Source organism: Agrilus planipennis, unplaced genomic scaffold (genome assembly GCF_000699045.2).
Source record: "Agrilus planipennis isolate EAB-ADULT unplaced genomic scaffold, Apla_2.0 scaffold297, whole genome shotgun sequence".
Taxonomy (NCBI): domain Eukaryota; kingdom Metazoa; phylum Arthropoda; class Insecta; order Coleoptera; family Buprestidae; genus Agrilus; species Agrilus planipennis.
The window spans coordinates 91,016-116,974 of record NW_020442429.1 but is presented as its reverse complement, the minus strand read 5'-3'; the positions used below and the strand labels follow the sequence as shown (position 1 = coordinate 116,974).

Here is a 25,959-nt window from a genome sequence, read left to right as displayed (position 1 = left end):
ATGGTTCTCAGTACGTAGTGTAGGTGGCAGCACACATGATAATAATAAGATAAATGAATTAATCGTATGATTACAAGTAATCATGGATTATAATTTTGTTCTATATTAGTTTATATTAATTATCCATTTTTGAAATTTGTAATACATAAAAATACAATACTTACTAATAGTTTGAGTAAAAATTTGGAGGATTATGCAAAAAAAATAATAATTGCAAGCTATTTTTTCAAATTTCAAAATTTAGTAATTTTTAAATGGCTGTATCTAGTCTTTTTGTAAAGATAATCATAGTTTGTCTTAGAGTTTTGTAAAGCTCAAAGACTCAACTTTGAGAATATGAAACGGTTTTTTGGAAAAAATTGCGTACATTATGTGTAAATTCAATTTAAAACAAAAAAGAATTTTTCCTATGTTAATTAAACGGGAAACTAAAATAAAAATAGCGGCCTCTTAGATTTGTGCTATACGGCTCATGTTTGGCGAGGATTTTTTATTCTGCTGTAAAGTTGTTTGCAAATATATCCATCATGAATATGTCACTGAAATCTAAAAGTTCAACCTAGTACAAAATAATAGAAATTATATCAATGAGTGACTATAATTGTGAATGTTTTAGTTTCTTTTGTTTCAAATTTCTACCCATTCCGTCGATATTTTACTATTAAAATCCATTAGTGCCACTAAACGAAACAATAACTGTAAACATTTCTACAGTCTATACGACATTAACGATAACTTTGGTGTTATAAAAGGAACAATAAAATTCTCGATGAGAGGATAAAGGGCAGTTATATGACGGTCCTGTTTGGAATAATGGATATTCACAAGCCGATCACGATCCAATTCAGCTAATTGCCCTGTGAAACTCAATGGATATTAGGTTTTCGCAAGATATGCGATTCTATTCTATTATTATAATGTAAAACAGATTGAGTTTATTTTAGAATTCCAGAAATTGAAATAAATTTGAAACACTTGACAATGTTTTTCTATTTTGATGATGTCTAAAAAACTTTGCAATAGTTTCAGTCACACTGTCATCATCAATACTGTACAGGGATACGTTCTACGGTTCCAAAATAAAACCAATATGTATCAAAATAAAATCAATGTATTGATAAATTCGCAATTAAAATTAATCGTTATTTAGGCTTATAAATTTTAGGCAAGGGTTTAAAAAAGTTTGGTGTTTTTCTTGTTTTGAATTTTGAAACTAGTCCACTCTGTTACATCTTTTATAAAAGTTGCCTCGGCACAAGCCAAGTGCATACTAAAAAGATGCCGGACGATACATTAAGGGGATTCAGTAGTACACGCGCCGTAGAGTAAAAACATGATTATCGGTTCTAGATATCATGAGTTCAATGTTTGGAACAGAGGTTTGAAATTTTGTAGNGGAGATAGAGTCAATAAACCATATAGTAACTTTTCAATTCATTTTAATCATGTAAATTAATTTTAAGCCTAAATGTGTACTTATAAATCTTGCAAAAGATATCCGTATGTTTATTTAATATGTATTACAACAACAAAATGCTTAATTTTCCTTAACTCTCCTATACATGGTTCGAAAGGATATCCATGATGGTCATTTTGCTCAACTGTGTTACTTTAGGAATGTACCAGCCCTGTGTGGATGATGAATGCAGGACGAATAGGTGTAAAATACTTCAGGTACGAAAATTTAAATTATTCTACTTTAGTTAGTTATTTAATACACCAGTTAATATGAACTTGATAATGTTCAAGATATCGAATATTTAAGAAAATCGATTTGGTAGAGATTAAACACGTCCATTAAGTAGGAAGAACGAAGTCAGCAAAATCGAAAAAAAAAAAAGTAAATGTTCCAAGAACGATTTGAATTAATTGAAATTGTATCACCATCGGAAGAGAAATGTTCAATTTTCCCTTTCCTGATTTTCACTTTGTAAACTTCTGGTTATTACATCGATTACGCATTAGCGAACGATTCGGTTTACTTAATGGACCAGGATAACGAGAAAGATTTAGATTTTGCTCATTCCTGAAATTCCCAACTGTGTTTCTAATTAATACGTAAGCAATTTTCGTTTCTTTGGTATTTCAATTTACTTGACAAATAAACCAGGCAAAATTCAGACTTAACCGACTACTTAAAAGCTAACTAATTTTTAAACAAAACGATAAAGAGGAGTTTAAAAATTTCATAACAATAAGAAATTGGTGAAGCAGTATTGTATTTAGGTAAATAAAACTGTAAATTTTTTGTCGGCAATGATGCTTTTTGTAACGGAGTCAAATTAAGAAGGCGAAGTTGTTGCATTTTATTATCAAATATGTGGAATAAACTATCTGATGGGTATTACGTGCTACACAAGGCCTTACTACGGTTTTTAAACTTATCAATCGATTTTGCCAGTTTTCATATGTGATATGAAAATCTAAAATAGGTCGAAATCGCGATTGACGTCTGATAATTTCTGATCAAGAACCTACATGTTCTTATTAATTATTTTACCTGTTTATCACGTATGAAAGCTGCCTCGCCGATTCAGTTGAACAAGTTTAAATACCTTAAGAATGCCTTGTCTAACAAATGAAATACTTTAGTGGCGGTAAATATCCACCAGATGGAGATACACTGCATCTATTTGGATATTACATAAACTTGTTACTTGGGAACTAAAAGAGTTCGAGATCGCAATCCGTGTTTGGTAGTTCCAATTTTCTGACCAAGAACCTCAATATTATTTAAATAAACTAATAAAAGAACTGGTTTTTTAACCAAGATTTTTCAAAATTGACCATTAACGTAAACCAAATGTCACTGTACAAAATTTCGGATTTAATTGTGATCTATTTTTGAGGTGTCTATTTCATTGTTTTTTTTTTTTATTGCAGGTGTTCGACGATTTTATATTTGCCTTCTTTACATTAGAGATGATGATAAAAATGGTGGCGATGGGCGTGTGGGGTCCCGGTTCGTATTTAGCAGACTCTTGGAACAGACTAGACCTCTTTATAGTATTAGCAGGAGCTTTCGAGTATTGTCTTCACGTTGACAATATGAACTTGTCCGCGATAAGAACCATACGGGTGCTGAGACCTCTTAGAGCAATAAATAGAATACCAAGTAAGTTTGAATCGTCTCGTACCGTATTTTATGTGTTCAGAACATCCACTGCACAGATTACATTTCACTTCACGTTTCCATAATAATGCAATTCGATAATGCAGAAAAACTAATGCTCAGTGGATTAACTGTAAAAATTTTACCTGCAGATTAGAAAAACATTCTTGCTAAATAAATCATATTTTGGAATAAACTAAAAGAATCTAAAGCTGCGATTCCTTTCCAATTATCAACACGGGTCACGGGGCGAAGTATCTACTTGTTACACTGAAGCTGAATCTGGACTCAAAATGCATAATTTCAATTTTCAACCTCCTTTGAGGTAATAATAATAATTGCCCAGATTTTGAAACATCTTATCCTAATTAAGCTTGTTTGATTTTGAGACTAGGATTTGTTTGCGATCTGTCATATTTTTTTTCTGGAGTCAGGTCAGAGTTCATAATTGAAAAATGAAAATAATTATTTTCCTTTTTGATTCTGTTTTTGGATTTTCCATACATTAATGCTTTCAAAAAGAGGAATTGTCCTACATCATTAAAATAATAAGATATCTCAATCACAAACCTAACCGAGCCAAATAACAATGTTTATTTAGAATTTAAAGTCAAAGCACCTTCAATGATTTAATATCCTGAAGTAGTGTTAAGCTACAAAATTATCGTCATCTTGGGGTCGTTGGTTCTGGTTGAACACGCACCTCCACTCTTTTCTATCTTGAAGTATTCTTCTCATTTCCCCAAAACTAGAACATCCCACATCCTCAACTATTTGTGAACACTAATCGAACCTAGATCTACCTCCACTCCTCTTAACTTTGGTTCCTGCTTTTAAAATGTCTCTAACTAGCCCTTCACACTTGAGAAAGTGTCCTACCAACCTATCTCGTTTAATTCTTATTGACTTTCATAGCGCCCTGTGTTTGCCTACTCATTCTAATACATCCTCCTTTTTTTCTACCCACGCTATCCTCATCATAAAATCTACAAAATACACCATAAAATATACACCAAATTCGAATTCAAAGTTTCTCAAAGTTGTGGAAACTTATACATAACCTCAAAATATTAAAAATTTGGGCTCGTCCGGGATTTGAACCCGGGACCTCTCGCACCCAAAGCGAGAATCATACCCCTAGACCAACGAGCCGGTTGTTTAAACAAATACAGCGAAATAATCAAGCAAGCCGGTAAAAAACAGTAGCCTACTTTCTCTAATAACAGTTGCAGCTACTATCGTGGTCTACGTCTGGTTAGATCACCTGTAGCGTCAAAAAGCTGTTAGCATTACAACATTTTAAATGACCTTTTTACTTGTTCTTGAGTTCTTTGCCTGAGAAATGAAAATATCTTAAAAACGAGTGATATTATTTCGTTATAAAATTCTGTGGATTTACTATCGAATATGAAAATAAAGGATTTTTATAAATGGCCGAATATTGGACTGTGCATATTTTAAACAGTATAAATACAGATAAGAGTTTACCTTAAGCTATAAATCAGTTTCAATATGTTTTACAGAACTTAAAATTTTCAGTTATACAAAGTTTAAAAAAATTATGTGTATATCATCTCAAAATATCAAAAAACTGGGCTCGTCCGGGATTTGAACCCGGGACCTCTCGCACCCAAAGCGAGAATCATACCCCTAGACCAACGAGCCGCTTTCTAAAACTCTTATCATGAAATAATAATCCGTAGGTCATCAGGATATTCAACTTTTATCAGTAAAGGAGATGCTAGAGAAATGTAAGAGTAAGACATCTGAATAGACAGAGAGGATCATACACTAACTTGATTTCTTTAAACGTAAAAACTTTTTCAAATGAAAACTTTTATCAAGGCCTAGGAATATATAAAAATAACTTTATTTTCTAGTGAAACTTTTTAGATTTAAGCTCAATCACCTTGAAGAAAACATAAAAAATACCTTAAGTAGGTACCACCAAAACGAAATTTTAAATTATTATTTGAAATAATTTATGATAGTGGTACTACAGTATCATGTTTACACCAGTCTTAATTATTTATTGACAACTATATACCAGAAAAAATAGTAGATGTGTTAACTATTCAGAAATTTTGTCTGTGAAGGAATTTTAATAGTCTGATGGCTAACAGTAATGGTGGGATTCGACATTTCCAGTCAGCAACTGACAAATAAAATGGGAAGTTTTTGTCAGTTGGCTCGTTGGTCTAGGGGTATGATTTTCGCTTAGGGTGCGAGAGGTCCCGGGTTCAAATCCCGGACGAGCCCAATAATTTTTTTATTTTAAAATTTTTTTATACATATTTATCTAGAAATGCAATAAAAAGTCATTGTACCATATCATTTGATATAGGTATATTAGTGTTTAATGTAATAATTCATTTTATTTTGCATTTGTTGAAAGTGAAGGTGAAAATTTGTTGTAAATAAAGAGCACAATAAACTTACATTACGTATACCTGTACATACAATGCAGATACAGTATCAAAAAATGTTTTTATCAGCAAAATATACGCTAATATGCCTACCTAATACCACCAATAAATTGAGCAAACATAAACAAATGTTTGACGAAAGAATATCACAGACAGGATGTCCCACATAAAACATACTTCAGTTTAGCAAAATGTGATACCTACAATAAATCAGGGATGAAGTTGTGTGTTCCCCCGGATGGACCAAGGCTCATGCAAGGATGTACCGGATTATTGTGTTCGCACACCTTGAATATTGTTTTAACTTGAAATTGTCATAAAACGTAAAATTTAAAATCGTCAGTATTCAACTTCGCATAATATAAGACTTTTTGTTTAATTTGCGATTTATCTCGGAAAAATTTCATTTTCTGACCTTCGGATGATCAAGAATGGCATAGATATACATCAGGGAATGGAATAAACACGCGAATAAATATATATGCACACAATGGTTAGGTTAGGTTTATAAATTTTAAGATTTGCCGACTTGGAGTATGTTCATATTTCGACCAATATCTACAAAAAAGTGTGAAATCTTCTATAATGTTTCGCATTTCTCTAGTTTGGTGGGCGTGCAGGTTTGCGGATCGACCAGCAGCCACCAAACACTACTTTTGAATAAATAAAAATGTACTAGAATGTTTTCAAATTTTGCTAGTGTTGTCCTCAACTTAAACGTCCTCAAACGTCTGGAATTGCGCTCAACTTTAGAGTGAACTCGATCGGAAGGATCGGAACCTCCTGGAATGTTCGAGGACCATTGTTTGAATGGTGAAGCAGTGTGGTTCTAACACTAAATTAGAATATTTTCTTATATTGATTTCAATGTTCAGAATCTTCTGCAATGTTCGAGATGTGAGATTGCTTATTTACACTGTTATTTTTATGGAAATCAAGAATATCTACAATCTCATGCCAAAAAAAAGCTAGCAACGTCTCTGCAATGCATGGACCAGTTAAATTCATCAAGATATTTTTCCATTTAACATTTAAACAACTTCCTTAACTCAATTACAATATGGCAGGCAGTGATTTATTCACTTGTTTAAACACAATCATCTTGACAATAACATGAGCTCCTCCAAAAGGAATTCCGAATGTTGTGGGTCATTGCATTCCATATGTTCCTTGTGTCACACATGTGGTCCACACTGTAACTATCTATAGCATTACTGTGCCCACGTTGCATACTAATAGAAGCCAGAACGAAGTGAAAGTACAGAATAATAAAATTATCGGCTTGCTTGATTATTTCGCTGAATTTGTTTAAACAACCGGCTCGTTGGTCTAGGGGTATGATTCTCGCTTTGGGTGCGAGAGGTCCCGGGTTCAAATCCCGGACGAGCCCAGTTTTTTGATATTTTGAGATGATATACACATAATTTTTTTAAACTTTGTATAACTGAAAATTTTAAGTTCTGTAAAACATATTGAAACTGATTTATAGCTTAAGGTAAACTCTTATCTGTATTTATACTGTTTAAAATATGCACAGTCCAATATTCGGCCATTTATAAAAATCCTTTATTTTCATATTCGATAGTAAATCCACAGAATTTTATAACGAAATAATATCACTCGTTTTTAAGATATTTTCATTTCTCAGGCAAAGAACTCAAGAACAAGTAAAAAGGTCATTTAAAATGTTGTAATGCTAACAGCTTTTTGACGCTACAGGTGATCTAACCAGACGTAGACCACGATAGTAGCTGCAACTGTTATTAGAGAAAGTAGGCTACTGTTTTTTACCGGCTTGCTTGATTATTTCGCTGTATTTGTTTAAACAACCGGCTCGTTGGTCTAGGGGTATGATTCTCGCTTTGGGTGCGAGAGGTCCCGGGTTCAAATCCCGGACGAGCCCANTTGCTACTAGACACGTTGCCCATGTTGGGTAACGTCCTACTTCTGTGCTTTTTCGTCTTTTTCATTTTCGGAATTGTTGGCGTGCAATTATGGCAAGGAATCCTTAGACAAAGATGCTACGTTCCCAAGGGCATCAACATAACATTCCCAGAGTAAGTACCGTATTCAATCCATCATCACTATCATAAGGACATTAGTCCTACGAGTGATTGGACAAACACCACCACTGTTTCCTATCTTGACCTAACCTTCGCACTTCCTTAAAACTAGAACACCTCACATCCTTAATTACTTGTGAACGGTAACCTAATCTAGATCTACCTCTACTCTTCTTAACTCTTGTTTCTGCTTCTAGTATAACTCTAACTAGCCCTTCATGCCTATGAAGATGTCCTACCAACCTATCTCGGCCATTTCTTATTGACTTCCATAGTGACTTCTGTTCTCCTATTCTTTTTAATACCTCTCCACTTCTAACATTCTCTATCCTCGGTTTCCTCATCATTCGCCTGTAACACCAAAATTCGAACGCTTGTAACCTTTTCTTTTAGGTCGCGCCTACCGTCCATGTTTTGGCACCCTCAAGGTGCTGCTCTCCAGACATACACCTTTAACAATCTTTTTAGAATTTCTGTTTTATATCTCTATAGCTCTTTCCATCATAAGTTATTTGACTTCTTCTAATCTTTCGTCTCCTATCTTTAAATTCGCTCTTTCCCTACATTTTCTTTCCTTACATGACTTTCTATGTCGGCGAGTATGGAACGCATATTTTTTTACGGTTTAGGTACCTCCTGTTTATCGAATTATTATTAGAAATTCCCACGGATGGATTTTTATTTAGCGCAATTCTTTATGATGGACTCAGTCGGCATTATATAACTTCATTATCCATTAAAAACGATTTTAAAGACTATATCCTTAGCTCTTAGTCAGTTATGAATTAAGTTGATACGGAAATTACTATTTTTTTGTATAATTCTACGTAGCATACTATTTTGCATTTTATTCATTTTCATTCTACACGTTCTTAGGTAGAATTAACAGACTTGCTAATATATTAAAAACGATTACAATAGGTATTTCGGCTATAACATAGAACAGTTTGAAACGAGATTTCACAGTTAATAACAATTGAGTTCAGTGATAATGTTTGGAGTAAAAATACTTTAAAAAACACTTGGGCTCGTCCGGGATTTGAACCCGGGACCTCTCGCACCCTAAGCGAAAATCATACCCCTAGACCAACGAGCCAGTTACGTTAACGTTTAAAAGTTAAGAAACTAGCAGGCCGCTGACAAATACTACGCTACACTTCCTCTGTAGTTACTTTCTAATACGTAGGATGATTTAAAGTATTTAGCGGAACCATAGAATGTATGATTTCATGTGTGGGAACCATAAACAACGGTTATATGTATATTTATAGATAGATTTATGTTGTAGTAGGTACGATATTTATATTTTTCTTCTATTATATACCTCTTTCTTGCGATTTTTTTCAATTTACAAATCAAATACAGGATCAAGCAACTCTATAACGAAACTCTTTACTACTAAGAACTCCTATAATCTAGGTATCACTAGAACTTGCGATTAANTCTTTTTCATTTTCGGAATTGTTGGCGTGCAATTATGGCAAGGAATCCTTAGACAAAGATGCTACGTTCCCAAGGGCATCAACATAACATTCCCAGAGTAAGTACCGTATTCAATCCATCATCACTATCATAAGAACGTTAGTCGTACGACTGATTGGACAAACACTACCACTGTTTCCTATCTTGACCTAATCTTCGCACTTCCCTAAAACAAGAACACCTCACATCCTTAATTACTTGTGAACGGTAACCTAATCTAGATCTACCTCTACTCTTCTTAACTCTTGTTTCTGCTTCTAGTATGACTCTAACTAGCCCTTTATGCCTATGAAGATGTCCTACCAACCTATCTCGCCCATTTCTTATTGATTTCCATAAGGACTTCTGTTCTCCTATTCTTTCTAACACCTCCCCATTTCTAACCTTCATACACCTTTAACAATCTTTTTAGAATTTCTAAATGAACCGTTTGCGAGTATAGAAGTGACTTCTTTTTGTTGAAGGCGACTCGACCTTGGGCTATCTCTGTTTTATATCTCTATTGCTCCTTCCTTCCTGAGTTATCTGACTTCTAAGATATCGAAAATCAGCCACTTTTTCTCACCTTTCGTCTCCTACCTTTATATTCGCTCTTTCCCTACGTTTCCTCCCCTTTCATGACTTTCTATATCGGCGAGTATGGAACATACTATTGGACGCATATTTTATTACAGTTTAGGTACCTCCTGTTTATCGAATTATTATTAGAAATTCCCACGGATGGATTTTTATTTAGCGCAATTCTTTATGATGGACTCAGTCGGCATTATATAACTTCATTATCCATTAAAAACGATTTTAAAGACTAAATCCTTAGCTCTTTGTCATTTATGAATTAAGTTGATACGGAAATTACTATTTTTTTGTATAATTCTACGTAGCATACTATTTTGCATTTTATTCATTTTCATTCTACACGTTCTTAGGTAGAATTAACAGACTTGCTAATATATTAAAAACGATTACAATAGGTATTTCGGCTATAACATAGAACAGTTTGAAACGAGATTTCACAGTTAATAACAATTGAGTTCAGTGATAATGTTTGGAGTAAAAATACTTTAAAAAACACTTGGGCTCGTCCGGGATTTGAACCCGGGACCTCTCGCACCCTAAGCGAAAATCATACCCCTAGACCAACGAGCCAGTTACGTTAACATTTAAAAGTTAAGAAACTAGCAGGCCGCTGACAAATACTACGCTACACTTCCTCTGTAGTTACTTTCTAATACGTAGGATGATTTAAAGTATTTAGCGGAACCATAGAATGTATGATTTCATGTGTGGGAACCATAAACAACGGTTATATGTATATTTATAGGTAGATTTATGTTGTAGTAGGTACGATATTTATATTTTTCTTCTATTATATACCTCTTTCTTGCGATTTTTTTCAATTTACAAATCAAATACAGGATCAAGCAACTCTATAACGAAACTCTTTACTACTAAGAACTCCTATAATCTAGGTATCACTAGAACTTGCGATTAAATTTGCCTTAAAACCCATATATTCATAACCTAAATTTCTGTAAAGAATGGATTAATCATTGAAAGCCAGGGTAAGAAAAAGTTTACGTGCGGGTGAAAAACCTTCTTTAAAATGGATGTCGAAACGTTGTTTCAACGTCAGTATTAAATGTTAAAAATTCCGTTCTTATATTGTATTTCTATGTTCATTTGCTTGAGTTTTGTTGTAAAGACAAAGTGTACAATGTACTAAATTGTTTTGAGAATTTTCTTTTCTTTTGCGAAGTGACGAAATTATGGATCCTTGAGGCAAAAAAACATTCTAGTTGTTTATTTAATTGTTCATTTATTATCGCAAAACAGGTTGAAAAGTATTTGCTTTGTTTAATTATTTCACCTTCAACGGGTGTGTTAGGTATAACAACTTAGTGTTTCGTACAGTTGGTTGAACCTTCATTTGGAATTTCTTGTAACTGAATACCGGACCATGAAAGAATGCAAATCTTTTTTTTTGCAAGTGCTGCTCGAGTTCAACATTTCCTAAAACATTTAACGTCAACAGCCCGAATTTTCCAACAAATTGAATTCGTTGCTCTACCCTTAGCAAGAGAAGGCTAATCGGATGAATTGCGTAAAGAATAGGGGATGAATAATTTAAAAGGGAATGAATAAATATACCTACATATAAATATATTAGAGGTCCCAAAAAAAAACATGTTTCTATTTTCGATCTCGCATGAAAATATCTACATGTGTTTTAACAAGATTCACGAAAAATTAGTTAAATTAAAATGTTTTAGCAAATCACATTATATCTACCTTTGAATATATTGAAAATATTCTGATACATCAATCGATAGACCACACACGATTATTGTAAGTTTTAATAAGACAAGTAATGTGCCTACTTTTAAGCTATCAATGGAGAAGATTTTTACAATCTTCTCCCGCTGCGTGTCGCTATTACTATAGAAAATACCACAAATGGAGCGGTAAACGCCATCTGTAGTACGATGCTTTATTCGCTATTACTATAATTTTAAATTTTCTTTAACTCGAAATATTTCAGTAATAACTATATCTATTGAAAGATAAATATTGCATTCTCCTTGCAGTTATTTCAGTTCCATACACCGGTGCCACCCAATTTTCTGTCATCATCATCATAAGGTCAGTCCCAAGACTGGTTCGACACGCACCTCCACTCTCTCTTATCCTGAGTTAATCTTCGAATTTCCCTTGAAACTAGAACAACCCACATCCTTACCTATTTGCCAGTAATTTAATTCTAGGTCTACTTCAACCCCCCTTAACTTCCGTTTCTGCCTCTGACTAGACCTTCATGCCGGAGAAAGTGTCCTACTAACCTATCTCGCCTATTTCTTATTGACTTCCATAGAGTCCTCTATTCTCCTATTCTTTCTAATACCTCTTCATTTCTAACCTTCTCTATCCATGGTATCCTCATCATTCGCCTGTAACACCTTTTTAAAATGGATGACTCGAAACGTTGTTTCAACGTCAGTATCGAATACTAAAAATTCCGTTCTTATATTGTATAGTATTTGCTTTGTTTTAATTGTTTCACCTTCAACGGGTGTATTAGGTATAACAACTTAGTGTTTCGTACAGTTGGTTGAACCTCAGTTTGGAATTTCTTGTAACTGAATACCGGACCATGAAAGAATGCAAATCTTTTTTTTTGCAAGTGCTGCTCGAGTTCAACATTTCCTAAAACATTTAACGTCAACAGCCCGAATTTTCCAACAAATTGAATTCGTTGCTCTACCCTTAGCAAGAGAAGGCTAATCGGATGAATTGCGTAAAGAATAGGGGATGAATAATTTAAAAGGGAATGAATAAATATACCTACATATAAATATATTAGAGGTCCCAAAAAAAACATCTTTCTATTTTCGATCTCGCATGAAAATATGTACATGTGTTTTAACAATACTTACGAAAAATTAGTTAAATTAAAATGTTTTAGCAAATCACATTATATCTACCTTTGAATATATTGAAAATATTCTGATACATCAATCGATAGACCACACACGATTATTGTAAGTTTTAATAAGACAAGTAATGTGCCTACTTTTAAGCTATCAATGGAGAAGATTTTTACAATCTTCTCCCGCTGCGTGTCGCTATTACTATAGAAAATACCACAAATGGAGCGGTAAACGCCATCTGTAGTACGATGCTACATTTTAGGATTACGTATGCTCCAACAAGGTCCATTTAAATATATGAATATCTACTTGCTGAAACGAATGCAGGCGTAGCTAACCTCAACGTGATAGGCACGTTACCATAATCTGATGAGATCCAAAAACATCGAAATCGCGATCCGCGTCTGGCAGTTTCGACAGAATACAGACCACTTCGAATTATTTTATTCTAACTTAACCGTTCGCGAGCATAGAAGTGACTTCTTCTGGACAAAATAGTTCACTTAGACCACGGACCTATAGCCCGAATCTTCATTCAATATGGGTTCCGGCCGTGAAACCCTTTGTTCTTATATTGACCCTGCGCTATTCTCTGCTTTATATCCCTATTACTCCTTTCGTCCTGACTTATCTGACTTCCTAGATAGGACTGACGACCTTATGATGATGATGATAAATTTATTCCTCCGCCACTGACGTTTCATCAACGCGAAAACTAACAATTTTGGTGTTTCAGTCCTATCAGCGCTCCTGAACCCCATCTGTCTGCAATTTGCGAAGTAGACGTCGTTTGCTGGCTAAATAAACATAATGTGAACGTAAAAACGTTCGCCGTTTAATTTCCCACAGGGCGCAACTTTCTTTCCACTCTATATTATAACGCACGCGTTTTAGTACGGGGATTGAATACTAAACTAATCGACACGGGCAAAAATAAATTTTCATTCGTCTCTCGGTTATTTACTTACTTACAAACTAACGTATGTAGATACACATATCACTCAAGAATTTGAAAGAACTGGGGAACTTAATCTAAATAGAATGATAATTGAAAAATAAATATCAAGACATGAGTGAGTTTTATATTTATGTATCTATCTAGTGCACAGGTTAAAAGTGGTGACCCCATTTGCAAGAAAATGGCCCTATTGCGAGCTCGCTACTTTGATAGTGACATATGGTGGTTGAAATTCTAACTATGATAAAATTGTGCTACATGCCGTCAACACGTCATTTCATCATCATAAGGTCGTCCCTAAAACTAGAACAACCCATATCTTTAACTATTTGCGAACAGTAATCTAATCTAGATCTACCTCAACCCCTCCTAACTCCCATTTCTGCCTCTAATAGTCTCTGACTAGACCTTCATGCCTGAGAAGGTGTCCTACTAACCTATCTCGCCTATTTCTTATTGACTTCCATAGAGTCCTCTGTTCTCCTATTCTTTCTAATACCTCTTCATTTCTAACCTTCTCTATCCATGGTATCCTCATCATTCGCCTGTAACACCACATTTCGAACGCTTCTAACCTTGTCTTTTTCGTCATGCCCACTGTCCATGTTTCCCACCCGTACAGCGCCGTGCTCCAAACATATACCTTTAACAACCTTTCCCGAATTTCCAAATTAACCGTTCGCGAACATAGAAGTGACTTCTTTTTATTGAAGGCGACTCGACCCTGTGCTATGTTCTGCTTTATATCCCTACTACTCCTTCCAACCTGACTTATCTGACTTCCTAGTTACCTAAAATCGGCCACTTCTTCTAATTGTTTGTCTCCTATCTTCATATTTGTTCATTCCCTACTTTTTCTTCCCTTGCATACCAGTATTTTTGTTTTACTTTTATTTAAATGTTCTGCACATATTTTTAGATGCAAACATGCGTTTTAATCAATCACAAACCTGAGCCGTATGACCTATCGTCTGGCACATCTTCCTAATGAATGTATAATTTCGAGCATGTATTTGCAAATTGCTTAAATATGACTTCCGAATCTATTCTCCATTTCATCCCTTAGTTTGGATAATATTAAGTAATCTTCAATGCAATTAAAGCTAGGAAGGTTTTTATTTATGAAGAATCGACATAAATAAAAACCTTCCAACCCTTAATTGCCTTAAACTTTACTTATTATTTCCGAATTATTCAATTATTGGTAGTTTAGTTGTCCAGTTTATCGGACATTTTTGCCAAAAATACATCGCTATTGTAAATATTCTGAGAAATGCAACAATGCGACTATCCTTTTGTAAAGTATTTCGACAAGTGAGTGTAAGAATAGAGACCAAAAAGCGGTTCCGCTTCGAAACTTTATCGATAAGGTTTAATAAGTTCAGTATCTAGGACTTCAGCAATTTGAATAGATTTCCAACAACGAAGTTTGCAACTCCTTACTGTATAAGTTGGTGTCATTCAGAGGGTATACAAATATATATTACCCTCATACAGTATCAGTTGTTTCATCAGCAATGCACTTAAATCGCTAAGTCAAAGTTTTCGATAAGGGTAAACAAAGTAGTTCTCATCAAGTTATAATTTATGGTGATGCCGTTCAGAACTTTCAAATCAAGTAAATCACTTACCCTTACAGATTTGGGGGCTTTGCTAAGGTCGCTGCGATTGACAAACCTACAGGGAAAAGAAAACTTACGTAAAATATTAATTTGAAGGAAAATAAAACAGAGTAGGTACTACATCTAATGAAATCGTCCAATTAATTAACAGATTATCATTAAGTTAATTGAAAGTTCTGGGTCAAATTTCAACTATAACTGATATCAGTATTAAAGAATGACGTGGAATGAAGAATTCTTGAAATTAATTCACAATAACTTTGCACTTCGAAAAATAGGCCGATGTAACACAGGCAGATCACAAAAGTTAGATGTCGAACGTAGTGAGATTCCAGTCAGATGTGAGACTCTGACAGAATCTGATGTAATAACAAATGGTCAGAGCTTAATACATATTGCTTATGACCTATACTGACCTGAAAAGGCCAAGAGCTCAATTTTTACATTTATTTATCTCTATGAAATATTGTGAAAGCTTTTTACTAAAATGATATATTTCATTTGTCTAAAATAATGATGTTGGGTTCGATGAGCTACTTGTACATCATCATCATAAGGTCGTTGTTCGGAAAGTCATTTCGTCTTTTTTTGTGTAAATGAAAGACAGTTTTCGTATAATAAACAAATATTTTATTAAATTATATATTGACCGTTCTGGTCCAACACCTTTTGCCATCTTTCTGGTAGTAGCATAATTCCACGCTCATAAAATTTTTGGTCTTTGCTGGCAAAAAACTGATCGAGGAGGTTTTTGACCTCCTCATTTGAGGTGAAGGTTTTACCGTCTAAAAAATTTTGGAGTGACCGGAACAAATAATAATCCGATGGTGCCAGGTCTGGAGAATATGGTGGGTGTAGCATTGTATCCCATTCAAGCTGTAAAAGCTTTTGGCGAGTGACCAAACTTGTGTGAGGTCTCGCGTTGTCTTGGTGAAACACTACACCTTTCCTGTTGATTAGTTCTGACCTTTTCTGTTGAAGTGCATCATTCAGTTTGTCCAGCTGATGACAGTAGACTTCCGAATTAATCGTTGTGTTATCCGGTAAAAGCTCAAAAAAAACGATTCCTTTAAAATCCCACCAAACAGACAGCATCACCTTTTTTTGGTGAATATCGGCTTTGGAAATGGTTTGAGCCGGTTCATCTTTTTTGCTCCATGACCTCTTGCGTTTGACGTTGTTGTATACAACCCATTTTTCGTCCCCAGTGATGATGCGCTTCAAAAACGGATCATTTTCGTGACGTTTGAGAAGCGAATCGCAGACGTCAATGCGGCGACACAGATTTCTCTCTGTGAGAACATGGGGAACCCATACATCGAGCTTCGAGGATAATCCCAGGCCTTTCAAGTGGTCATAAACTGTTGAATTTGATAAATTTAACCTCAATCCGATCTCACGTGTTGTTATTCGCCGGTTCACATCAACTAATGCCTTTATCGCGTCTTTATCAGCTTCAACCGGCCTTCCCGAACGTGGTGCATCTTCGACATCAAAATTGCCGGATCGAAATTTAGCGAACCAGTTCTGGCACTGGCGTACTGTCAACACACCTTCTCCATACACATCAGTCAATTTCTTTCTGGCTTGAACAGCATTTTTACCCTTTCTGTAGTAAAACAGTAAGATATGTCGAAAATGCTGCTTATCGCTCTCCATATTTAAAAGGGCACCAACCAAAAACTACTGCGTAGAATTAATTGGAATTTTTCACACACAAGCCTTGCTATATGAGCTCTCAAAGCATATAAAAATTATACGGCTTAAATGTTAAGTTGGGTGCAAAAGAATACAATTAAATCCTCTGTCGGGAAAAAACGAAATGACTTTCCGAACAATCCTATAGTTTCTCTAGACATTTTTAATATTTGAAAATTTATTTGGACTTTCCCTGAATACAGTCTATATTTAATATAATGTGTGCATCAGTTAGATAACAGACAGAAATCATCAATGTGGACATCGTTATTTGCCCATATGCCAAAAGCAGTCGAATGTCAGATTAAACAATTCAACAAACAGTTGAAAAACTAATCCGATGAAGATAACAAAACCGGTCATAACCATGCAATTTTCGCGCAGATAAACACGCGACCCTTGTCGACAAAAATCAATTTCCAATGCACCAGATTTTCAGTTTTCCGACCTCGATTCGTATAAATGAAAACACGGTGTAATGTCACGCAAATATTATCCCAGGGGAGAATATGCTTCACTCTGGAAATTATAATATTCACGTTCGTCACAATAACTAATGATAATCGATTTAACCGAAGGAGGTACAACTCTATTGAATATTCTTTTTCTTAGAAAATCCGATATCAATTTAAACTGATGATCAATATATAGGTCAAAGCGGACGCTCGTTAAATGCACGATTGAAAGAACACATCAGCATAAAAAGCACAAAATCATCAACAGGTCTAGCAGAATACCTACTGCATTATAAATAACGACATTTATTGTTGGATGCAGTTTCATAAAATTCGCTGCAACTTCTTGTATTTGTAAAAAGAATCAAAAAAAGAATTCATACTTCTGTCGCCTCTATATACACAAACATTCTGAACAAAATAATTGTAAACAACCGTAACGGTCAAGAGTTTAAACGTTGACGTTGTTGTTATACGATTAAAAACTTCGAAACTCCTAACTTAAGATAACAAACGATGTGTTTCTGTAACATTTTAGCAGAACCCCTCTTATAAAAATAAGAGCAGAATTGTCTTAACGTAGTAGGTACCGGGAGAAATCTGCTGAACATTTATTACAAAGTCCAACTAACAAACTTTTGTTGTTTATTGAAGTAATAATATCGTAAATGTACGTTTTTAACTGTTGTGCTGTTTCTTTTAACACCAGTGTCATCTATCAGTTACCAGCATCGCTAAACTATACTCCCTATTATTTGAATTACGTCAGAATTTTAAAACCCTTAAACGTAATCTTTATTCTGATATAGAGACCTACCATATTCGTACACAACTACACAATCATTATATTAAATAGTTTCAATGTGATTATAATCAAATAATCGACAAATCAACACTTTTTCTTGCTGCAAAGTGATGCCTAAATATGCACTATACATATGTATTTAATTATATTTGTTCAAACACACATAAATGCCTGGTGCATAAATATAAAGGTGTCGTGTTGTTCAAGCCGAGGGCAAATCCTCGGACAAAGTGCTTTGCAAATTACCGCAGTAATTACCTGCAACTAAGGCGGACAGTTTCTAGCAACAAGTATTTAATCACTATATTACCATATTGTTGCGATCGAATACAAGTAGACATTCAATAAATATTATTGTACAAATTGTATAGTTAGTTACCGTAGTTATGGCACCCTAATTGCGTGCTACAGTGTTCCTAAATTGGATTATAATCCTTTTACACATGGCGTCACAGTGCGCGGTGCAACGGTGGGAGCGTTCGAGTCCGACGATTTGAAAGGCGAACCGAGCCGCTAGGCATGGTTGTTGGTCGCCCGACCGATTTATCGCGCATTGATGCGCGGTGCAACGTTCGAACTAACCGAATTCAGGCGCGTATTTAAACAAAAGATTTCAGAGACAACTGCGTAACTTTTAGTGAATAACGATTTTTGCTGCACTATTTCCTAAAGGGCCCAGTTGCTAATTGGTAGCTATGGTTGGCAAGGACTAATTTGGTCATATTCAGTGTAGTAGCAGTGCATAATGCGTAGAAGTCTTTACTAATGAGTGCAAACAATCTTTATGATTTTTAGTAATAATTTTCAACAATTACATTCATTACAAGATGAGTGATGTTGTGACAGATCTACTGTTGGCTCTCTTAAGTATATAGTGAGTAATGGGTGATAATGCTAAACGTTAGTCCTGAGTTAAGACTAATAGTACCCACGGAGCTAGTGCTTTATATTACCTGAAATTTGAATACAACTTTACCTATTATTAAAGTAGTTAATGGCGTTATTTAAGTGGTTAAGTTTAGGCACTGATTTTATTATACGTTAAGAATATACTAAAGGAAATTGATATGTTGGGAACCAAGGGTCTGGAGAAGTTGTATATTTTGATTAGTCTACTACATTAATTATTAATTACTCTTTTAACGTAACTTTTATAAGATTAGGTAGATTTCATTTATATTACAAAGTATTCGTCCAATTTGCTTCTAAGTATTATTTATCAAAATACATTTTGTGAACTATTCGTTGTACTGTACATACAGGTACAAAGCAATTGTCCAAATTTGATTCTCGTTTCTCAAATATCATTAACTATCCTATTGGTTTATAACACGGGGATGTACATGTGCTTATTCTATATGTATGTCTGTGCCAAACATGTTTACACAAGCATGTGTGTGTTTGTGTCATACATTACGCGAAATTATTATCTCAGTAATTAGCCCATTTTGACTAATAAAGATGCAACATTATATAGCGGATGTTACATGCCATTTATGAGCGAATTTTATGGCTACATTACACGTACAGTCGTAGTAATGTCCTATAAACAATGAAAATGTTAGATAGATGAGAAAATAAAAGCACAGCATCGTGGAATATTAAAAAAAAATTGAATTAAAAACTTAAGAATCCAAGTAATCCAGTTGCACATTGACATCAAATAAAAAACAAAATAGTCATAATGGCTCTATAGCAGAATGTACTTCTAAAGTAGATAAAAAGTACACTAAAACCGTTTAATAATAACAATAAAAGGGCTGCCTTTCTTTTCTCTTTAGGAAATTATATTTGTGTTCTTTTAGGCGTATTTTGAAGTTCCTGTCTGTTTGGCCTACACACACTTTTAGACAAAATCCGCAAGAATGTATACATACAGATACATACAGTAACAATATTATTCCTTTTCCAATCAAATTCGATTACACATTCTTATTTTTTTTTATTGTACAGATTAGTAAATATATTGCTTATCATCATCACAAGCTATCCAGCCGGCATCTCCAGTTCTTCCCACCTTGTGCCAATCTTCGCATTTGTCGAAAACTAGAGCAACTTTGCGAGCAGTTAGGTCTACCTCTGCCCCTCTAAACTCCTGTTTCTGCTTTCAATATCTGTCCAATTAGCCCTTCATGTGTGGCAAAGTATTCTACCAACCTATTGTTATTGACTTCCATAGCGCCCACTGTTTTACTACTCCTTCTAATGCCTTCTCATTTCTAACGTAACCTAAACAACGGCACCGAAGATGCTACATGCTAAATATGACGAAACGGCAGCAGTTAAGCAAAGGCCAAAGCAACACAAACCCAAAAGCCCAATGTTATTTGGGTTTCCATGCAAATTCCACTGGTACCTATTATTGTTTTGTTTTCCTTTTTTGAAATTATTACAATAAATCATTCTTGAGCCACCCTGTATGTGTTGTTGCATTCCCCATAAACTTTCAATAACCATTTTCAACTGTACGTTTGGCACTAGTTTTTCGTTATCTCTTATTGTGGCGCATAATACTAATAATGATAGATAAATTGTGATGGATTTCCAAATGTCAAGATTCAAGTTTAATTAACCGGTTTGAGTGTTTTGACAACGGAAATAGTCCAATTCTGACTGTGAGCCGACCGAATCGGCGCCCGAATAATTAAAATCGACCGATTGCAATATTTCATAATGGAGTTGGTAAATGGAGAGTGGTGCCCCGATAATACCCGACCGAAATAAATCCATTAGAGAGGTAGAGAAATTTAAACCAGATGTTCTCTAATTGAATTTATTCAGAATTTTAAGTATCAGATGTATCACATTAGTAATAAGTAAGCGTAATTACAACCCCTTAACACCTCTCAATTGTTTACATTTTAGGCTAATTTACCTAATAAGTTTACTGCCTACTTTTTACAAACTTCGGATTTAAAAAGTGATTCATTTTTTGTACTTGGTGAGGTGATTCTGGGTGATTTAAGCAATATCATATCAATGACTTGCACGTGCAAAGCCGATTTAAGAGAACGTTGCAAACACATTATTGCAACTTTGTTGTATTGCAGCAGGTAGGTTCTTAACCTCAAAATACTTATATCGTATCATTAGAATTGTGTTAAATCAATTACACAGGAATAAATAATTTCTCACTTTATAATTTTAGTATGATTCTAGTTTTAAATATTAAGGTTATGGCTGATGGTAAATACTTGCTGAAATATAATCATGTGCATTAAAATGACGTGAACAAATTTTTATTCCGGAATTCACTTCTTTGATACCTACTGCTTTCATCCAAGCTTCTATTAGTTTACTTTTTTCTCTAATTTTCCGAATATATTTTTTACATATATAAAACGGTTAGTTTTTATTGGAAAGTAGTTAATGTAGGTGAAGAGTGAAGATCTATGTCTGAAGTGCTATTGCAGCTTTTCACTGAACATATTAACTTTTTATTTGATTTAACTTTAGAAGAAAACTTCGTCGACTCCATCATCAAAAATTTTTTTACTTTTTTAACGTGTTTTATTATTTTAATAAACAATTTTACAATTTGCGTGCACAGTTCCTTTGTAAATTTTTCCCTCATTCGAGTTATAAATTTGGCCACCAGATGGTGTATGTCCATTTGACGGATCCCAATACTTAATATACTTTCTCTAGCGATGTGCCCCGTCCAATGTTTTGGATGCGCGCTGACAAAATCGTAGGGAGGGAGAAAAAAGCTCATTATACTCTCGACTCTTCTTCATTAAACGTACTTTTTCATATAGTACCTGCCAAAAGTTTTGTTCAATCATGAATAGTAGTGCGAGTCTAAAACAAGCGTTAAAGCCTTTAATATGTCTTCAAATATAAATAAACATCCCGTTGATATTTTCAGTAGTAATTGATATCAATAACAGCACATCTGAGCAATGCAATTGTGGTAGATAAAACGGTCAATTTTTCCGTGCAGTACTGTACGGATTATACGCTCCTCACCGGTTAAAAGTTCGGCCGAGAGTTGTCTCCTTCCTTTTCTGGCCTAGTGCTGTTCTTTTCTACTTTGCGCCGGTCAAACTGAAGGTCACATCGCTACAGAAACTAAACGAAGTATAGTAGTTTTAGTTGAACTCCCTCCTCCCCTAAAGAAAGAATTTTAATCCACCCTCGCCTTTTGCATACACATATACGTTAGCTTCACGACAACGCTGGTTCTCAAATAAGTAGCACTTCCTTTAATTAATAACAATCGCGGACTATTCTAAGTATCTCATGACGGTTTCGCTTCTGTTTTCTCATTTGTCGTTAATTGTTTGCTTTATTACTGAAACGGTAAAAGAACTTGGATGTGCAACAGCCCAAAGAGGAGTTCGACAAAGAGAAAACCAACCACCACGTAGAACGGTGCTGACCTCGTAAAACTAACCATCTAACCAACCTCCATCGCGTCTATTTGTTTAATTAAAACAAAATCAACGAACTGTAATTTCGAGGGAAGAAAGTCGCTTTAATCCAAGTACATACACGTATACATACATACATACATACATACATACATACATGTATGGTCTTACACATGAGTATTAACAATGTAAACCCAATTTACCAACGTTTCGCATTGAAGCTCCCAACGGTATACTAAACAACGCGATTAAGACGAAAGCGACATCTGGCGGCTAATTTTCACAACGTGCTGCTTATTGTACCGTAAGCAATTATCCTTTGTGGAGGTAGGCAGACGGTACTTATTGTACAAGGCGCGATTCGTTGGACGCTTCTGAAAGTCGAATAGAATGTTACGATTTCAATTTATTATATTCCAATTGTGAAAAAAAGTTCAATCTATGTATGTATGTATTAGGAGCTCGCGCAAAATTTTCTAAAACATGATCTACTTTTTGATGTACATATCGAAGACGCGATCAGCATCATTAAAGACAGTACAACTGTAGAGATAGATATACAGGGGTAAAAGATTATTTCAATTTGTTAGAATTGTAACCTTGAAGAAATCTGCGCGAAGATAGAAAGAATGCACACTAGGCGTGAGCAAGACAGAAGTAGTTGAAACAAGCTTGAACGAGCATATCTCTCGATGGGCGGTCTTAGGAGATCGGCTAGAACTGTACCGTACTAGACGAAAATGCTTAGCAATTTCTTAAAACAAAAATATTGTAACCTTGAAGAAATCTGCGCGAAGATAGAAAGAATGCACACTAGGCGTGAGCAAGACAGAAGTAGTTGGAACAAGCTTGAACGAGCATATCTCTCGATGGGCGGTCTTAGGAGATCGGCTAGAACTGTACCGTACTAGACGAAAATGCTTAGCAATTTCTTAAAACAAAAATATATATAATTTAACAATAGAAAACAAAGCAAAAGTTTTATAGGTGTGTAGAACGTTAAGTTAATTCACTTGTTATTATTTTTGGCTAAATATGCTTTTAGATAAAGCGTATTCTTAAATTTTAAAGAGGTAGTTTAAACAGTTTTGCAAATGGTACTGTACCCTTTTGTCAAGTTCTCGTTCGATGATCGGTGGAGAAATGAGCTCCGCAGACAAATATGATTGAATTTGGAATTATGCTACGACGCATCCTAATAAAGGGAAGGGGCATATCTCTAACTTCTTGAAACGAACAGTTGTATGCTTAGATTTGCAGATGATATAGCAGTATCAGCATCTAGCAAGGAGGAGTTAGAGATAGCTTAAAATATAAAGGAAGCGACATTGACAAAAAATAAATAAAAGTAAAACAAAATACTGGTATGCAAGGGAAAAAGAAGTAAGGAAAGAGCGAATTTAAAAATAGGAGACGAAAGATTAGAAGAAGTGACCGATTTTAGGTACCTAGGAAGTCAGAAAAGTCAGGATGGAAGGAGTAGTAGAGATGTAAAGCAGAAGATAGCACAGGGTCGAGTTCCCTTCAATAAAAAGAAGTCACTTCTGTGCTCGCAAACGGTTAATTTAGAAATTCGAAAAGGATTGTTAAAGGAGTATGTTTGGAGCGCGGCGCTTTAGGGCTGCAAAACATGGACGATGGGCGCGACGGAAATGAAAAGGTCAGAAGCGTTAAAAATGTGGTGTTACCGGTAAATGATGAGGATACCGTGGATAGAGAAAAGAAGAAATGAAGAGGTATTAGAAAGAATAGGAGAACAGAGGACTCAATATGGAAGTCAGTAAATAAAAGGCGAGATGGGTTGGTAAGACACCTTCTCAGGTATAAAGGTCTAGTCAGAGACATATTAGAGGAAGAAACAGGAATTATGAGGAGTTGAGATATACCTACATTAGATTACTGTTCGCAAATAGTTAAGGAGGTAGGATGTTCTAGTTTTAGGAAAATAAGAAGATTAGCTCATGATAGAAAGGAGTGGAGGCGCGTGTCCAACCACTCTTAGGACTGGACTGAAGATCTTATGATGATGATGATGATGATGAGTGTACATTGCATTTGATTCTTCTGAGAAGCCTTTATATGTAATTAGTATCGAGCTATCAAATTTTTTTATAGCTACTGAAAGGTACGTGGGTCTATAAAAGTTTTCCTGCAACTTCTGCCGCATCGGATAATATTTTTCTAGTGTAATGCCCTAATGAGAAAACTCCTCTTGAAAATGAAGAAAGATCGTAAATCATACGTAAAGTTAACGGGTGGTAAACTTCATTCCTAAAATGCGAATGCAACTTTCGGACACGTTCGATCGTAAAACTGTAGAGTTAAGGCCAATATATGTGACAGAACTTTATATAAGTTTTGGATTTAATGGGGTCCAGTTTCAAAAACGGGTAAGCTCTTATACGGGACACGGTTTAAAAAGAAAGTCAGGATGCAGTTCTGCGTACTTTCAAACTTCTCCGCTGCCTTTCGAACAAAAATAAACAATTTGTTTTAATACATTCACTTTGCGGAAGACCCATATCAAAAATTTACCATCACAAGGCGAACAAACGACAAGATTGTAAGGGTAGAGGAACATTATCATTATATATTTAGAAGAAGTCTTAAGGGGTACGCAGAGCATAATAGAGGGGCATGACCTTATAAGGCACTGAAATGTACCTAAATGAGGAACTACAGCAGACATTTAATATTCTGAACCGAAAAAACAACACAACACTTCACATTATCGTGTTATTCACGTTAAATAATCTAATTTTTAATACATAATAAGCATCTATAATCAACAAAATAATATCTACCCCTGATCGAAAGTTAATTTAAAATTAGTACATCTAAATTAATTATATAAAATTAAGACTCTAACCCCTAGGTGGCTATGAAATGAACTGTGAAAGGCTTGCTAATATCTACTGGGCTAGTAAGTCAATTAGCGATCATTTAAGCAGAGAAATTAGTAATAATCAGGAGATGGTAATTCAAATTCAGATACGAAAATTACAAGAAGCGAGTAGGACAAGGTGGTGAGGCGGTCTCAAGGAAACCGTCAGTACAGTGCGAATGAAGACGGCCACCCGATACACCTTCACTGTATCCACGACCAGGACCATGAGCCTTATGGTTTCCCTTTAATTTTACTTTACCATTACAAGACGATGTACCTAAATAAGGAACTACAACAGTAGTCGTAGGTGATGAAGAGATTAAACAAGATCGAAATCGCGATTCGCATCTGGTACTTTCGACAGATCGCTAACCACAATGAACTTCTTAACAGTTTTAGAAAATACTACAAATGGCGCAGTAAACGCCATCTGTAGCACGATGCTACATTTTAGGATTACGTATGCTCGAACAAGGTCCATTTAAAAATATGGATATCTACTTGCTGAAACGAATCCCGGCGTAGCCAACCTCAACGAGATAGGCACGTTAGCTTAATCGAATAAAATAATTCGAAATGGTCTGTATTCTGTCGAAACTGCCAGACGCGGATCGCGATTTCGATCTTTTTGGATCTCATCAGCGCGTCGCAGG

General features: G+C 35.0%; 1 protein-coding gene and 7 non-coding genes across 8 annotated transcripts in view; 4 read left to right on the top strand and 4 right to left on the bottom strand.

Annotated features, from left to right (window-relative positions):
• Positions 1 to 1,552: 1,552 nt before the first annotated feature.
• Positions 1,553 to 25,959, top strand: part of LOC108740845 (voltage-dependent T-type calcium channel subunit alpha-1H-like) — a gene marked incomplete at its 3' end in the record, with an annotated part of 104,821 nt that continues 80,414 nt past the window's right edge. Inside the window, exons 1-4 of the mRNA XM_025980254.1 lie at positions 1,553 to 1,674; positions 2,884 to 3,115; positions 7,412 to 7,595; positions 9,049 to 9,141. Of these exons, the coding sequence (XP_025836039.1) occupies positions 1,582 to 1,674; positions 2,884 to 3,115; positions 7,412 to 7,595; positions 9,049 to 9,141 (602 nt within the window). The remainder of the gene's footprint in view (positions 1,675 to 2,883; positions 3,116 to 7,411; positions 7,596 to 9,048; positions 9,142 to 25,959) is intronic.
• Trnap-ugg lies at positions 4,193 to 4,264 on the bottom strand. The gene has a single exon. It is a non-coding gene; the product is annotated as a tRNA-Pro (tRNA).
• Trnap-ugg lies at positions 4,706 to 4,777 on the bottom strand. The gene has a single exon. It is a non-coding gene; the product is annotated as a tRNA-Pro (tRNA).
• Trnap-agg lies at positions 5,300 to 5,371 on the top strand. Its single transcript has one exon. It is a non-coding gene; the product is annotated as a tRNA-Pro (tRNA).
• Trnap-ugg lies at positions 6,857 to 6,928 on the top strand. Its single transcript has one exon. It is a non-coding gene; the product is annotated as a tRNA-Pro (tRNA).
• On the top strand, positions 7,370 to 7,441 carry Trnap-ugg. Its single transcript has one exon. It is a non-coding gene; the product is annotated as a tRNA-Pro (tRNA).
• Trnap-agg lies at positions 8,626 to 8,697 on the bottom strand. Its single transcript has one exon. It is a non-coding gene; the product is annotated as a tRNA-Pro (tRNA).
• On the bottom strand, positions 10,158 to 10,229 carry Trnap-agg. Its single transcript has one exon. It is a non-coding gene; the product is annotated as a tRNA-Pro (tRNA).